Source organism: Achroia grisella, unplaced genomic scaffold, assembly GCF_030625045.1.
Source record: "Achroia grisella isolate CSIRO2021 unplaced genomic scaffold, CSIRO_AGI_Agris_v1 utg558, whole genome shotgun sequence".
NCBI lineage: Eukaryota > Metazoa > Arthropoda > Insecta > Lepidoptera > Pyralidae > Achroia > Achroia grisella.
In genome coordinates this window covers 1,026,990-1,044,481 of record NW_026712938.1, presented here as the reverse complement: position 1 = coordinate 1,044,481, position 17,492 = coordinate 1,026,990, and the positions used below count along the sequence as shown (strand labels likewise).

At 31.9% G+C, this 17,492-nt stretch overlaps 1 protein-coding gene across 6 annotated transcripts; it reads left to right on the top strand.

Moving 5' to 3' along the window:
* The first annotated feature begins 204 nt into the window (after positions 1 to 204).
* Positions 205 to 17,475, top strand: LOC131848384 (dnaJ homolog subfamily B member 6). Of its 6 annotated transcripts, none has more exons than XM_059198210.1 (7): positions 205 to 253; positions 7,708 to 7,800; positions 8,466 to 8,575; positions 12,766 to 12,903; positions 14,839 to 15,018; positions 15,435 to 15,693; positions 16,529 to 17,475. In XM_059198210.1, the coding sequence occupies exons 2-7, from the start codon at positions 7,736 to 7,738 to the stop codon at positions 16,626 to 16,628; spliced, it is 852 nt and encodes a 283-aa protein (XP_059054193.1). In that variant the 5' UTR covers positions 205 to 253; positions 7,708 to 7,735; the 3' UTR covers positions 16,629 to 17,475. The 6 variants fall into 6 exon arrangements, with proteins under 6 accessions (XP_059054193.1, XP_059054194.1, XP_059054189.1 ...); XM_059198206.1 differs by lacking the exon at positions 205 to 253 and adding an exon at positions 290 to 838; XM_059198207.1 differs by lacking the exon at positions 205 to 253 and adding an exon at positions 6,311 to 6,414.
* Positions 17,476 to 17,492: the final 17 nt, after the last annotated feature.

Genomic DNA, 17,492 nt, shown 5'->3' with positions numbered 1-17,492 from the left:
TTGAATATTTTTTTAGAACTGTACAGTAGAAATGATTAAAAACGCATCATTGAAAATGAAAACATTAATAATAATAATAATAATATGTATGTAATAATAATTATGTAAGTTGAAAAAAATAAGTATTGTACTAGTAATTGGGTTTCCAAAGCAGTAAAAATATTTAAAAAACAAATAGATCTGTCAATCGGGCAATCAGTCTTTCTCAGTCTCATGGATTAAATAATTTTACTTCTGCGCGCAAGGAGTAAATGTATGTAATGTTGCTCTATTCACCCTCCCAATTCCTCATATCTTTTATTTCATTCTTCCTTATGAATTCTTTTGTATCATACTAACTAGTACTGATAATAGTTTAGTTCTGCTAGGCGCGGTTGTAAAATAAAAACGTTATATTACCTACATTTCGCTTTGTTTTAACACGCGCAAACATTATGTTCTCCGATGTTTTATTGATTTTACGTTAAGACTTTCCGTTGTTTGATCATACAAAGAACTTTCCATTATTGTGTATCAATTACAGTAGATCGAACACAAAGTGTCATTGGACAAATCAGTCATCCGTTTCGTGCATGTGTCCTCAACACCGATAATTGTGATAGTGTCGTCCTGTGGTCGTAATGAAAACAGAGTCTAGTGTATTTTCCAGAATTGTGTTGAGTGTTTATTTCAGTGCATTTTTTAGATTGATAAGTTAAGTGCAAAAATAATAGTTTCTATCCAGGTTGGCATCCAAATTTTAAAAACCGGAAGCGCCAATGTTTTTATAAAGTTCATTCTTAATGCTGGATCTGTGCGAAACAAATTTCATCGAGATAACTATCTCTTTACGAAATAGGTGTGTATAATAATAATTATTAGAAGAATTCGTTTGCATTACCAGATTTAGTTTTAAATGAAGTCAAATAATAGGTAGTTTGCGTAGGTGTTTGCATAAAATAATTAAGTAGGATGGTAATATAAGATGATAAATGTCATTGAGTATCCACCAATCTAGTGCTAATAATGGCTCAGATAAACTGTATTTGTTATCAAATGAAGGGTAAAATATAGAGGGGGTACTCCCCCTTCCCATTGTATTACCCCTTGTAGGGGGTATTTTTATTGACCTTGAAAGTCAACGAATTAAGCCTTCAAAGATTACTAAACAATAAGTGATGGAATATGGAAATGACAGTGGTAGGATATAGTAAATAGGGGGATTATCAAAATCTGAATTATGAAGTTTTCCTATGTATAGTATATTTGAATCATAGATATAAAAAAAATATGCCTAAATCAAAATGTTACAGCAAAAACACTTTTACATTATGTTTCAAATGAGAAACAAACAGTGGCTATAGCATATACATGAAGTAAAATACATATACCTATAAAGTAAATAGGTTTCATTTATGTTGTGGGCTTCAGAAGGAATAGTTGCTAATGGTAATAATGTACCCTATCAGGTCAACTTGCTTGTTGGTACTCCTGGAATCCGTAGTGGTTTATTCCTTCCTCTCACCATTTGGTGATCTACCAGTGTATGTGTTTACAACAATTAGTGTAAGTAGGTCATTTAGTCAGAAAAAAACTAAAGAAACAACATTGATCTTGCTACCAATCTACCATGTCAGGGCAACCTACATTTGGTTTGTCATCCATCACTGGTGCCCCACCACCATATACTGTTAGTATAGGTATGTGTGCCATATCATTATTGTCCATAAAAAATCTATTGATTAAATTTTATCGATTTTATTCTGCCTGAACAAGAACTAACTGCAAAAAAATTTTACTAATAATTTATACAACAATAAACAATAGACAAGTATAAATTATTAGTAAAATTACTTTCAATGCTTAATATTGAATATTCAGTGCTTATTGTTTAAAAATATATACCAGATCACTTTTAGGCTGTACAGAGAAACCCTCTAGAAGTAGTCAAATTAGAATTAAGTAAGACCAGAAGTTAATAAGGGTTTTGATTTTTATAATTGCAAATAACCCTCCTTCATAGATTATGTTGTAGCTCTAAACTCTGCAAAACTTATTTCTAGTACCAAAATAAAGTTATAAATAAGGTATAATAAAATTTTGTCTCTATGGTATCTTATTATTCATGTACTCTAGAACAATGGAATATTCATAAAAATCAATATTTAACAATACATTATTAAAACTTATTTTGAAGAAACATTAATATCCATAATTAGGATTATGAGTATTTGTAAAGTCAATCACAATAGCCCAAGAGCCCACGACGGCCAGACTTACGTCATATTAGTAAATGTGAAAGTTCTTGTATGTGTGTCCCCAACACAGGTAAGAACGATCTCCAAACATAAAACCTGGATCTTGGTTCCTTTGGTAGGTAACAGGTAACAAAGGTGTAAAAATTTTTATATCAAATTCATTATTTTAAGAAACCTCATTTTTTCATATATTGGGTTGGAACCACACTAAGTGTCTCGCAATGAGCAGCGCAAGTTATAATAATGCTGCAAATAATATATGAAAATTGAACTAAAAATGACACTTTCGAAAAAAATCTCAAATAAAAAATTGGTTTCAAGAAGTTGGCACTTACCTTAACAGTAATAATCATACCGTATTTCTTAATGCGCCTCAGCGAGTTTATAACAAGGACGAGACTGCTTTCTTCTTGAACCCCAAAGGAATAAGGTCCTAGTATTAATAGTTTAAGTTTTGAATAGTTTAAAGTACTTAATATCATCATCATCATCATCCCAGCTTGGAAGACGTCCACTGCTGGGCAAAGGCCTCCCCCAAAACCCCAAAAAGTAATTATCTTTGACAAGCAATATGGCTAAATATTGATTTTCTGACAATTATATTTTTATATTAGTATAGTATATGTACTGCCGAAGCAAGTACATTTCATTTGATTATATTTTGTTGCTAATTTAATAATTTTAAAGCACAAATTGTGCTCAGTATTCATTTTAAAGTATTTTTTATTGATTTATTTTGATAAAACACATAATATTAGAGTGATCTTATACATGTCTACTATTAGTGCGAATTGATGTCTAGTTTTGGTGGATTTGATTTTTGATGATGTCTTCTTTTAGTGTTTACGACAAACCTAAGAAGAATATTATTCTTAGTTAAAAATACGTCAGTTTTAAAACATCTTACATGAAAAATTTAATTTGTAAGAGTTACTCTAACAGTAAAAAAAATTGTAACTAATTTTTTGATACTTTGCATCCGGATGCAAAGTACAAAAATGAAATTGATTACATCTGTTGCAACCATCCCAAAGCTTTTAGTGATACAACAATAATAAGAAACCTAAACTTCAACACTAATCACCGCATGGTAAGAAGTTGCCTCAGGATACCCAGGCCTAAATTTAATAGAAATAAAATAAATAGATACTGCAACCAACGACCTACTTCTGGAGTACCACACAAGTCCACTGTTATGTCTCTAACGCAAATAGGATATGAAGACTTAAACCTATTAGATAGATATAATAAAATGGAACTAAAACTTAAACAATCAATTGGAAGAAGGAGAGCCACTCCTAACAGAAACAAATTCAGTGAAGAAACTTACAAGCTAATAGCAGAACGTAAAAGTCTAAGTAAAGATACATATACAATGGAAAGAGAAAGAATAAGAAAGATAGTAGAGATAAGTAAGAAAATTAGAGAAAATATGAGACGGGACAGAAGAAAACGCAGACAGGAAACGTTGGAAAAACATATTAAAAAAACAGGCGGAGTAAAAAAAGCTCTCAAAGAACTTAAAGAATATGGTAAAGAATGGATACCAAACCTCAAAAAGAAGGGAAAAAGCGAAAGAGACAGAAAACTAATTAAAGAAATAGCTACAGAATTCTATACAACATTATATTCCGATAAGGATAAAATAAATACAGTGCTAGAAAAGGAATCTGAAATATTAAGAGAGGCAGAAAGTGAAGTACCCACAATCCTACCATCGGAAATAGCTAAGGCAATAAGAAGCCTACCTCCAGAAAAAGCACCTGGACCCGATGACATTCCAAATGAGGTAATAAAGGCAGCCATGAAGGAAATAATACCTTTACTTATGTTGATCTTTAATGACATACTAAAAACAAAAATGATACCATCTCAGTGGAGCGAATCTCACATAATCCTTATACACAAGAAAGGGACAAAGGATGACATAGAAAACTATAGGCCTATAAGTTTGATGTCGAATCTGTACAAAGTATTTGCAAAGATAATCTTAGACAGAATATCAAAACAGCTTGATGAAAACCAGCCTATAGAACAGGCAGGTTTTCGTAAGAATTTCTCTACTATCGACCACATCTACACTATAAAACAGCTAATAGAAAAATACACAAACCTCTGTATATCGCTTTTATTGATTATAGAAAGGCATTTGATAGTCTGAAACACAGCTATATATGGAAAGCTCTACAACAACAAGGCATACACTACTCTTATATACAAATAATACTAAATATATATTCAGAAAGCAAAGCCAAAATAAAATTAGAAACCTTGGGTGGTTCATTCCCAATAAATAAAGGAGTACGACAGGGAGACCCATTATCTCCCAAACTATTTTCAGCTGTGTTGGAAAGCATTTGCCGTAAACTGAACTGGGAAGGCTTTGGACTCAATATAAATGGATCCTATTTGACTCACCTACGTTTTGCAGATGACATTGTACTCTTCGAAGAAAGTCCTATACACCTTGACACAATGATTCAAAGTCTGTCAAACGAGAGCAAAACAGTGGGTCTGTCAATGAATACTGTAAAAACCAAGATCCTAACCAACTCAATGGAGATTGACGTTGGTTTGGACGGTGGGTGCTTGGAGTATGTGGAAGAGTATGTTTACCTGGGACAAGTGGTGTCATTTAGAGATCAGACAGATAAAGAAATAAACAAAAGAATAGCCAGTGGATGGAAGAGATACTGGTCTCTGAGAGAGACAATGAAAAACAAGAACATACAACTGTCAACAAAAAGAAAGACATTTAATACTTGCATTCTGCCGTGTCTGACATACGGATGCGAAACATGGGCCTTAAACAAAGAACAGCGGGAGAAATTGCAAAGATGTTAAAGAGCCATGGAGAGAAGTATGTTAGGGATAAACAGAAAAGACAGACACAGATGTGAGGATATAAGAACAAAAACTAACTTGACAGACATTCTTGTACAGATAGACCAACAAAAATGGAGATGGACTGGGCACATGATTCGAAGCAAACCTGAAAAATGGAGTACTTGTGTAACTGAATGGTATCCAAGGGAAACAAAAAGAAAAAGAGGTAGACCACAGAGACGCTGGGAGGGTGAAATCAAGCTGACAGCAGGCCCCTACTGGAGAAGAGCAGCCCAAAATAGAGTACACTGGAAGGAATTAGAGGAGGCCTTTGCCATAAGGCACTCTGTACTGCGGGATATAATATAGAAAATGAAATTAATAATTAAACATAAAAAAAAAAATTAAACTACTTAACAAACAATAATATAAAAAAATATATATAATAATAATAAATTTATAGTATAATATAATAATATGAATGTAGAAAAAAAAAATTATAATAGTACAGAAATAAAGGCTTCTTTATCTTTTAATTTTTTGATAAATACATTTGCATTTTTGAGAATGAAGTTTGGTTTGTCCTTAATGTGTCTAGCATTAGTGCTTTTACCTTACCTGTTACCTGCCAAAGGAACCACGATCCAGGTTTCATGTTTGGGGATCGTTCTTACCTATGTTGGGGACACACATACAAGAACTTTCACGTTTACTAATAAGACATATGTCTGGCCGTTTATATTAATTAGAGAAGTTTCATGTGTTTCTTTTATACTATGATGGTGGCAAACAAGTATATGGCCCATCTGTTGGTAAATGGTTACCAATTTACTAAAGCCTATAGCCTGAGACACCAGGGGAGTTATGTGCGCTTTGATGCTATAAGTAAAAAATCTATATAAAGTTCTAATGAGATTGTTTATGAATGGGATTGCTAGAACAATTATTTTATTTATTAGAATTCTGTACCTACATGCTACTTTATATTATTATTATTATTATTTATTTTAGCAATTCATGACCAGCTATAAAATAAAAGAAGCTGTTTGCGAATTACAAAATTAAAGGAAAGTCCATTATAAATTAAGTACATTTTGGGTTACAGAATTTAGAATAATATCAAAAGAGTTACCTACATTATTATTTGATGTATCTACTACTTAGGTAGTTAAGTACATTAAAATTAATTATGCCGTTTAAAAAGCACAATGAAGATGACAAATAATTGTCAAAGTCACAATAAAAAAAACTCAAATGGAAATGGTGCTTCATTCTTCAATTTTTTATTTGTTTTGACAGCAATAATCATTTCAAAATAACAACAGAAAAAGAAGAGCACATTTATTTTTTAGTAAGTAATGAGCAGGTAGATTATTTTTGAAGCTTTTACTTTAACTCAGGTTAAGTTGGTACGGCCGATGGCTAGTAAACGGTAATGGCTCCCATTTACAGAACCTTTATGGAACTTTACAAACAGTACAAATCTTGTACAGAAATATCTATTCATCCACACACTTTACACAAATGCTTATTGTCATTCATAATATTTTCATTTGTTATCTTATTTAGAATTCTGTGAAAATTTAAAGAACTCCAATGATCTTATTCTGATGTGATAAATTCACAGTTAATAATCTCTACAGTATTTAACTGAGACCCAGTTGAGTAAGTTAACTTGGGCGAAAGAATGCTATTTATTTAAATTGACATTTATTTACAAATATTTGTCAATTTTCTACATATTCTTAGGTCCTGCATAATGCCTATTTCTTCCTAAATACCAAAATTAGCTGCTGCGATAATAGTACCTACTTGTTTATTTTGATAAAAGTTAGGTTTTTATGTATTATTAGATGTAAAAAGTATCCAACAAAAAATAAACTCACACAGTTGCGGTTAAGGTAGTGTCCGTAGTCTGACTGTGACCATGGGCGACAATGGGCTTTGGACATGAACGGTCATATTTGTCCAGTGGACAAAAAGTCCATTGTTTGTTTACAGTATAAATTGCAAGAACACCTTGATTTATCCCACTTTTTCGAATAAATATTAGTTACATTTATTTGGTTGGAATAGGATATTTATGGAGAGTAGTTTTTTTGCTCGCAAATACGGAATGATCTAGATACTTTGGTCTTTGACCTACATGATCAGTCTTGTGTTCTGAATTTTATAATTACCTATGTGTGATGTCTGTGTTTTAGTTAGTCTACTTCCTAATGTTATTAATGAAGAATTTAGAAAACTGGTTTTCTTTTTTAAACTGGTTATTTTCTCGCCGTGTCATACGTAACCATATCGGATTATATCAGATGTAATCTTAATTACTTACATATCTATTTTAATGATATATTATATATTCTTTTAAAATATATATTACCATAACACGATGTAACCACTACTCCCGTCCAAACTAATAAATATTGTGTTTGTAAGTTTCATTGTGATATAGGAATTTTAAAATAACGTATGCATAATTTGTGCAAAGGATACCCACATTTACGATTTTACAATAACATACTTACACTATATATATATACACTAGTCACTAGAGTGGTAGTATACTGGGTCCATTAAAAGGTTTTAATTCAACGTTTTGTATGATTGCCTGTTTTTGAAGTAATTGTTATTAATTTATGTACAGATCTCACGTCCCTTGAGGGAAACCAGCAATGGTGGACTACTACAGGGTATTAGGAGTCAATCGGGCTTCCACGGAAGCAGAAATAAAAAAAGCGTAAGGATTTTCATTCTTTTTAATTAATTTCTCTTTAAATAATCAATTTAAGGATAACATTTCAAAAATAAATTATTAATTTTATTAAATTATCTCTGTATATTTCTGATTTGTCGATCGAAATCTGATTTGTTGTCGAAAAAAAATTAAATATATGTTATTTTTTTACAATATGAACAATAGGCACAAATTGCCATTGCAAAGTACTTACCTAACTACAGCTTTTACAACGCGAGCTCTTTTTAAGACCTTTAGATTTAATTTTATTATGTTAATCATTGATGTATTATCATGTATCCCATTCATAAACCAATATTTTATTAATAAGGCATACTAGAAGAAAACAATAGTATTCAAATCTTTTTGTAGCCTATATACATATATATATATGTCTATTATAATATTGCAATCATAATATATGTTATATTAGGATTGCAATATTAAATATCTACTATTAATAATATATTATTATTTTAAGACCAGAAGGTTTTGGCTCTCTGTAGATAAGTACATAGGCCAAGACCTCAAACAGTGACTGGTACAACGCTCATTTATACTTTTATAGTAAAGTTAATTATTACATATTACAGTTATTTTGCATAGCGATAACAGTTCTTTCACTTTTATGGTAGGCAATATTAAAAAGTAACTGTTACATGTTTCAGGTATAGGAAACTAGCTCTGAAATGGCATCCCGATAAGAACCCAGATAACGCAGAAGAAGCTAATAGAAGGTTTAAAGAGATTTCCGAAGCTTATGAAGTACTCTCAGATGGTAAGTATAAATATGATTTATACTTTAAGATTGAAATTATAATTAGCAATAAAAAATTAAACTTTTTATAACATTATTGATCATTACTGACCAAATATACTTGTGTCTGTAATATATCATTTAAAATTATGTTTTCATAATCATCATAATCTTTTATGTTCGGGAGGCAATGTTATAATAAAAATTGACAAAGATTTATTGTGATAGTTATTTTACGCTTAACTATGTTATTAAAATTTTATACCTAGATGGACTATACGCAAAAGTCCGCTATTGTTTTGCTAATACGAGTATATTATTATGCATATAACAATATATTTAAGGATTTAGTATTAGTTGTCTAGTATTTACAGTACAAATTCTGTTTAATAGGACCCTCGATGGTGTTGAGCGACATTTATTTTCCACCCCCATAATATTTTATCATATTCATAAAATATTATGGGGGTGGAACCTAAATATTATTTCATTATAATTATGAATGGTCATGCATTTGAATTTACAGAAAGTACATCGCAGTCCATAAATTCCACAATAGTATTATCAATACATACTTAATTTATGTTATAAAAAGGTAAAATTTGAATTTGTTAAGAAAAACTATCTATGAAAACGTTTCTTATGAATTCTATCTTAACAATGCGAGATATATTATAGAAGAAAATTGTAGAGCTCGATAACGCCTACTAAAAAATCAGCAACAGAATATTTCTAACTTTTATATTTAAGTCACAAGAAGTAGTTTTTTTTTGTATTAAAAATATAATTGAAATCGATATGTCATGTTTATTAGTCATATTATCAACAATTATGAATTCTTATCAAAATAAGTAAATTTATCGAAAAGAAAGGACTTTTCCCTTGTCGTAATCTATTCAGTGATATTTCTATTACACGATTTATTTCATATACAACACGTCAATCTATTTATATTCCGTGGATACTCATGATTCCGTCAAAATGTCTTTTATGCCTACTGTTAATGAGTTCTAGGGTCAAACATTTTCTTTGGTGTGCATTGACCTAAGAAGACAGTGTTTTTTTCCATATATGTTATCTTCGCTTGTAACTTCTGAATACCAATTAATAATACCTAGTATGGTACATATAGAATATTTAAACAATTAAAGTAAACATAATTTATTCAATCACATATTGTGATTAATATATATAAATTGGCATACAGATACAAACATATGTATTAAACATTAAGCCTCGTTTTGACAGTCAGAAAATCAATTATAACACTCGGTACTAACCGAACCACACTCAATTTCATTACAAATAAAAACACACACACACACACACACACACACACACATACGATACCATCCTCGCCGGCGAAGACGACGACCTCTAACACACCATACCGCGCAATCAATCGTTTTCCACACCGGTGCTCCCGGTCGCCCCTCCGATCGATCCCCCGTCCATTCAAACGGGGATCGTAATTACGACGGCTTGAGCCGAGGTTCGAACCCCGTAGCGGTGCCCTCAGACTAAAGTCGTATCCGTCAGGTGGGAGTTGGCCATCAGCCACTCTATAAGTCCTTCCGCGGGTTTGGAGTGCCATCTGCACTCGCCCCCTATCGTCCGGTGAAGCTTTAAAAGCCAGCTGCGGCCAACAGCATTAGAGTAGTGCGAAAAAAACACAAGTAAAAATGTTTAATGCCAACGAATTAGGCACGGGCCACCTTATTATTACATAGTATAAAACAAAGTCGCTGTCGCTGTCTGTCCGTCCCTATGTATGATTAAATTTTCGAAACTACGCAACTGATTTTGTAACGGTTTTTTAATGGATAGAGTAATTCAAGAGGACGTTTTATATGTATAATAAATGTACACCCGGGCGAGTTTGATATAAAATATTAATATTAACTTGATTCACTTTGAGGCATTCAAATAGTAATTGCTATATTTTTTATTGTATTAACAGTAAAGAACTCTGTTATTCAAAAATCTTTTTAGAAAATCACAAATTGTTTTAACAGGTGGTCACGAGTGGGCTACAGATTACACCTTACAGTGGTAGAATCATTATGATTCGATAACAACTCTCATGCAAGTGATTATGTCGAGGGAAAAGCTTTTATCTCATCGTTTTATCGCATATTTCCCGCAGTGATATCTCAATCAAAATGAAAAAAAAATGAATTCTATGCATTGACACTTAGGCTGTTCTAGTCTATAGGTAACTCAGTTTTTATTTCGGACAACTACTTCGTAAATACGGTGCCTTTAAATGTACGGGAGCCGTTAATATTCTAACATTATTATTAAACAATGACTGATATTTTGTATTTAAGTAGCTACTTATATTAGATCTAGCTAGCTTTAGTAACCGGATAGGTAAAATGTGTCAGATACCTTCAAAGTCGGGTAAATTGTAAACCAGAAAGTAATGTAGTAGCCCAAGAGCCCACGACTGCCAGACATACGTCATTTTAGTAAACGTGAAAGTTCTTGTATGTGTGTCCCCAACACAGGTAAGAACGGTCCCCAAACATGAAACCTGGATCGTGGTTCCTTTGGCAGGTACCAGGTAACAAAGGTGTAAAAAAAATCATATCAAATTCGTTATTTTAAGAAACTCCATATTTTCATATATTGATCGTAGCATTATTATAACTTGCGCTGCTCATTGCCAGACACTTAGTGTGGTTCCAACCCCCCGCCGGACCCCCCTAAACTATACTATTTTATAAATAAACTTACGTCATTTTAATAAAGCTGAACTTTGTATATATTATTGAGAGAACTATTAAACTGAGTTTCCTAAATTGCCAGACAGATTTCTTGGTTCCTTATCCTACCAGACTCATTGAAACCGTATATTGGGTAACAATGGTGTATACAATTTCATATCAAATTCGTTATTTTAAGATGCTCCATTTTTTCACATATTGTTCGTAACAGTATTATAACTTGCTCTGCTCGTTGCCAGACCCTTATTGTGGTTCCAACCCCCTGCCGGACCCCCCTAAACTATACTATTTTATAAATAAACTTACGTCATTTTAATAAAGCTGAACTTTATATATATTATTGAAAGAACTATTAAACTGAGTTTCCTAGAGTTATAATAATGCTACGAACAATATATGAAAATATGGAGTTTCTTAAAATAACGAATTTGATATGAAATTTTTTACACCTTTGTTACCTGGTACCTGCCAAAGGAACCACGATCCAGGTTTCATGTTTGGGGATCGTTCTTACCTGTGTTGGGGACACACATACAAGAACTTTCACGTTTACTAAAATGACGTATGTCTGGCCGTCGTGGGCTCTTGCTCTATAGATATTGATGTAGCTTGGTATGGAGGCTCTGAAGTACTTTATATATTAATACACTGTTAGCCGATAGTCTGACCTGAGCATAGTTATTTAGCAAACCATTACACTACATTACATTATAATATAGAAATGTGGGGGGAATATCCCAAAAAGTTTGAATTACTAAATACTTTTTATACTAATGACGATGGAATAGTGCTCACGCCTGAGTGAAAAGTATATGCTGACGGGACATCAATTGAAAATGCTAGGATGAGAATGTAGTCGGTCATATGAGTTAATAATGTCCATTATGACTAAATAACTGTGATGCCTCCAAGAATCTACTGCGAGAGGATCGATTGGACATGTTGCATTAGTAATGACATTATCAGTCTCCGTTACGTCTCCTTCAATAATAACTTACATATACTTTCAATTAATATGCAGTCACTCTCACTGTTAACGGAGGTATGGTGATTGATCAATTGCGTACAATGTTTCTAGTATTATAATTTTATTTTGACAATGGTCATTAGCAGTTTACCTACTATTAATAGTACAAATATATTGGCCAAATTTTCCATGGCCATTTCAATTGTCTTGTTAATTTTGGTGACGTTGATTTAACCGTTACTCAAGCTATTTACTTATGTTGTTTATAAACGTGACTCCTTTACATGACACATTCCATGAATTTTTATTCGAAGAATTTAGCTTAGTTTGGTCAACATGTAATTGAACATATTGTATAAATTGAAAAGGATTACTTTATTACTTCTATTACTATTTGTAGATTTTCAAATGTGTTTCAAAGCATAGTGTTCATATTTTTGATGAAGCATATTCCAATTTCTATAATCATTATTCATAATTACCTAAATGTATAATGTTATTTTATTGTTGGGTAGAAACCAAGCGGAAAGTGTATGACGCAAGGGGGTCCGGCCATCATGGTCACAGATATCAAAGCAAGAATGGAGTCAATGGCCATCGACACTTTAGCTTCAAAGGGTTTTTCGGAGAAACGCCATTCCATCGTTTTTTTGGTAGTTGTCCGCAAATAATTAAGCTATGAATATTATCATTCAGATGTCATTCGACTTAAAAGTACTACAGATATTGTATGTCATACATTACATACATACCCTCGACTTTAGGATAATCGTAATATTAATATCTAGTTAAACCTTTCATTGAAAGCAGAGAAAATGACATCTAGTTTATATCGATGAAACAAGCTTATTTTAAATTTAACTAGTACTAATTTTATTCGTTTAATTTTGACTAAATATGATAATATTCATATTGGAATGTTGCGAAATTTAACTTTATGACTAACAAATATACACGAGTTTGATGTGGATATCTACTGCTAACGTTTTATATGGCATATTATATAATAAAAGTTTTGCAGTATTGATATTATTGGCTTGAACTAACAGAGTGACGCAATAAACTTGGGAACGCTAATAATTAAATTACGTTGTAGCTGATACATAGACATTTAAAGCAACATACAATATGTTGGAAATTAGACCATCTGTGCGATTGGTTGAGTCAATTGTTTTGATCAAAAGACGCTGTGAGTCGTTGTAATTATTTAATTGATAACATAAGTATATAGTATTTAGAGCACTGAAGTGCAATGTACTATTCTATCTTCGTTTTGATATTGCGTATATGGAAAGTATAATATAAGTTAACGGGCATGTAGAAACCTATAATAAATATATTAATGCATTCGAATATTTTCGTTTTTTTTACCTATAGTGAAGCTTTGCTAATCTAGCCTATGGTAACGACAATTTTATTCTATATTTTCGATATATTTACGTTATACGGGAATAGAAGTTATAAAGGTTTTTTATTTTTACCAATTTTTTTTTATTTCAATAAATAAATTTCATAAATTTATTTATTGAAATAAAAAAAATTGGTCTATGTCTTTCATGCCCTAGTCTAGATGGTTATGTGTATAAGACATAATTACGTTACTTAATGTATTTATATTATTTTGTTTATTATGTGCATTAGCATATTGGGAGACCACAAATAGTCAGTGTCGAAACCTGTCCACCGATACTGAGTTCGTTACGACCTTCTTCATTGGTGATCAAATTCAAGAGTGATGAGGGTATTCCTTATCCCGTATCTACTACTATTATGTATTGTCTAGACAATGAAAATATAATATGGTAACAAGAAAAAATTGACAAAATAGTTTGGATCTTGTATTGTAATGAATTCGTCATTGAAAGATGGAAATAGAAAATTAATGATATATGAATTAATATATTAAACCCGAATGAGTTCTGAATGCCCATGGTAACAGTCAATAAAATGGAGTAAATATATAAATGATTTAGACTTCCCCAATACTCTTTTGCATTAAAAGAACTGGGGAAGTTTCAATCATTGCTCTACAATAACCTGATAATATTAGCGAACTCGTACTATAGGTTGTCTGTCAAAGTATATACTCCTGAAACTAGTCCCCATTTGATATTACACCATCTTCGAGGATACACTCAATATGAAACTGGACTGGCTGTATCAATCTATTGTAATATACGAATTCTGTATACCATACTATTGTGCGGTAAACTGTATTGTTTGTGATTGTGTTGTTGTGGTTGTTTTAAGAGTTGTGTTTGGCGCCTATGTTGTGGTAATGTTATTGTAAGCAATACCGTTCTCACTATTCTTTACGTGTTATTTGATGTTATAATTTTAACACCAATTTAATTTGACTCCATTGTATAATAATATTAATATTTTATGGCTTGAAATTAATACCTAGTGTTACAAAATGTTTGATTAGACTAAGCGTTATTTGATATTAACAAGATTTCCGAAATGGGACAATGGTTAGATTATTATGCAGATCTTTCAATTAATTAATTCTAATTTGTTTATTTTATAATGTCTAAAGATAAACAATAACATGAAAATGTTTAATTTAAAAAAATATATTTTTACAGAAAGGAAACGACGAGTATATGATCAATACGGCAAAGAAGGACTGAATAGTAGCCGAGGACGGCGTTCCGGCGTCGACGATGACTACGACTTCGGTTATGGCAGCTTCCCGTTTACATTCCGAGATCCCGAGGAAGTGTTTAGAGAGTTCTTCAGTGGATCCTTTGGCGATTTATTTGCTGGTATATATTTCTTATTTTGTATCTTCTTTATTTTGAAACGATCGATGAACAACTTAATACACATGTAATGTACCAACAGACAGAAATATATATAAACATATACAATACATATACAATAAATATATAAACTACTAGCAATTTGAGAAAATACATTTTAGCTGATTTCTTACAGTTGAGATATAAAGATAGATATGCACTCTTCGCGGTGCGTTCATATTGAACGTGTGAACAAGTCGCCGATAAGTGTTTCGGTTCAGTATGTACTACTATTTTCTTATAATTAATTTTATACAAATATATTAATGGGAGAAAGTTGGAACTATTAATTCAATTATAGAAATGTTGGTGGCCCGCGATTCGCGTCTTGCTGGTCTAGATTATTACAAATAATAATGGGACAATTTTTTATATTTCAGAGATCAATGGTCATGGGCATCACCACAGGCACGGGCGTCGTAGTCATCCCAGCACGTCGCTCACTTCATCCCTCTTCAGTCCATTTGGTTTCGGCATGCAAGGACTCGACGACATATTTGCCCATGCTGCACCAAATGGCAACACTTTCACTTCTTTCTCGACGTTCAATAGTTCATTGGCAGGACCTGGCAGCGCTAATATGAGGAGCACCACGACAACTACGCGTATGGTCAATGGAAAAAAGATTACTACTAAGAAGTAAGAATTCAATACAATTTTTTAGTTTTTTTTTCAGGGATGATAATGAGATGGTACATCCGCCCGCGCTATTGGTGATATACACCGGCGAGGCACCCGTAAAAGATGATGAGTCAGGTCAGTTTCCCCACTGCGGTGAATTTACCACGCTCGTTTTTAGGTGGGTCCGCGTGAAGGTTCGCGTCGGCCATCTGCAGTGCTAGCAATGGGTGTGTTCTCATTATTAACAATCCTCTTCTCATGTCTTTTTAGATTAAATAAAGTGTCATATAAAACACATTATCTGTAAAAATGGTTATTTTAAAATTGAAGAGTTTGCAAATGATTATAATGTTTTTGTAGAAAAAACTTAAAATTCGTAGCGCTGACAATATTATCAGATTGCACTAACAATAAGTGCGTAGCGGTTTCTATGCTAATTATCACATGCTGCATTACTTGTTATAGTCTAATTATGTAGTTAATATAAACATTCAAATGAGCAGTAGTAGAATAAAAAAAAATGTAACTTCAAAACTGCTTATATGGTGTTTATTTGAATAAAAATGATATTATTATTATTTCTATTTCTATTTAATAGCTAAGATAAGAGACAACCCTCGTCACCTTTTTGTCCTTGAAAATAAAGTATTTGCAATTTCATTGTGTAATTAATGTACACAAGTAAATGTTTATGCACAATTCTGCAACTATGAACAGTAACATTGTACGGATGGACCTTAATTTTAATATATCTTTATATAGTATATTATGGAATGGTATGGAATATCTTTATATAGTATATTATCGGCTTGGTAATTTTATTTATATGCTTAATTACAAATTTCTTTTTCAGAGTATCGGAGAATGGTCGCGAGACTGTGATGTCTTATGAAAATGGGGTCCTCAAATCAAAGACTGTCAATGGTGTACCTCAATCATTAACCTACAGTTAAACATGTGTAATGTTCTACAATGTAACCAAACATAATCCAAATGTCAACTCAGTATAATTAAATGATATGAGTTAAAGGTTCCAACTATAAAATACTTAACGTAATTTAATTTTGCTTAATTTAAATATTCAGTGTGATGAAACCAATTGTAAATTGATAGAGTGAAATATCTTAATCTTAATTAAATTTAATAATAGTAGGGTTATTGCTTCTTATTAAAATAGTATATAAGTGAGATCGTACAGTAGACTACTCTGCTCAATTGTACAAATCTCGCTCTGAAGACTTGTGTTCTGTTTGTCGTAGCACGCGCGTTTATGATCTCGAAATGTGCAAACGAGGGTGTGTCAGAAAAATAAACATTAACCTTTCCTAATACGTGCTACGATTATTATATTATTTTGCTGCCAACTTTACCTATTTTTAGTATAATAATATTTATAGTCATAATTATACTTAAACAAGTTTTAATTTAATCCTAGTTGGTTGACACAACTAGTATATAATTAAAATACTTTTAGGAAAATTTATCGTAAATTTTCGTTGTTAAGCGTATATATATTTCATGATGACATTACATTTTCAAATTTATGTTACTCATTGTATTCGCCACGAGGTTTGTTTAGGAGTTTTAAGTTGGCAAATTAACTGCTGTATTAGAAGATAAATGCTATTTTTGTATATCATGGATGGCATTTTTAACTTATCTGCCTTAGATTTAATGCGATAACAGTCAATAGTCGGTAGTCCCCGCCCGCTTTTAGTTTATTTATAATATAATAAAGGTGTTGTAGCCGACAATACAGAAAAGAAAACACATAGGTATTTTTAAGCAACTAAAAGATTATTTTAACGATGTGCATC

What these genes read in the sequence shown, in the direction of transcription:
- LOC131848384 (XM_059198210.1), top strand. Translation starts at nt 7,736, where the DNA reads ATGGTGGACTACTACAGGGTATTAGGAGTCAATCGGGCTTCCACGGAA. An exon ending in CTTTGGCGATTTATTTGCTG is followed by an intron (nt 15,019 to 15,434) that starts GTATATATTTCT and finishes TTTATATTTCAG; the next exon opens with AGATCAATGGTCATGGGCAT. An exon ending in AAAAAGATTACTACTAAGAA is followed by an intron (nt 15,694 to 16,528) that starts GTAAGAATTCAA and finishes TTTCTTTTTCAG; the next exon opens with AGTATCGGAGAATGGTCGCG.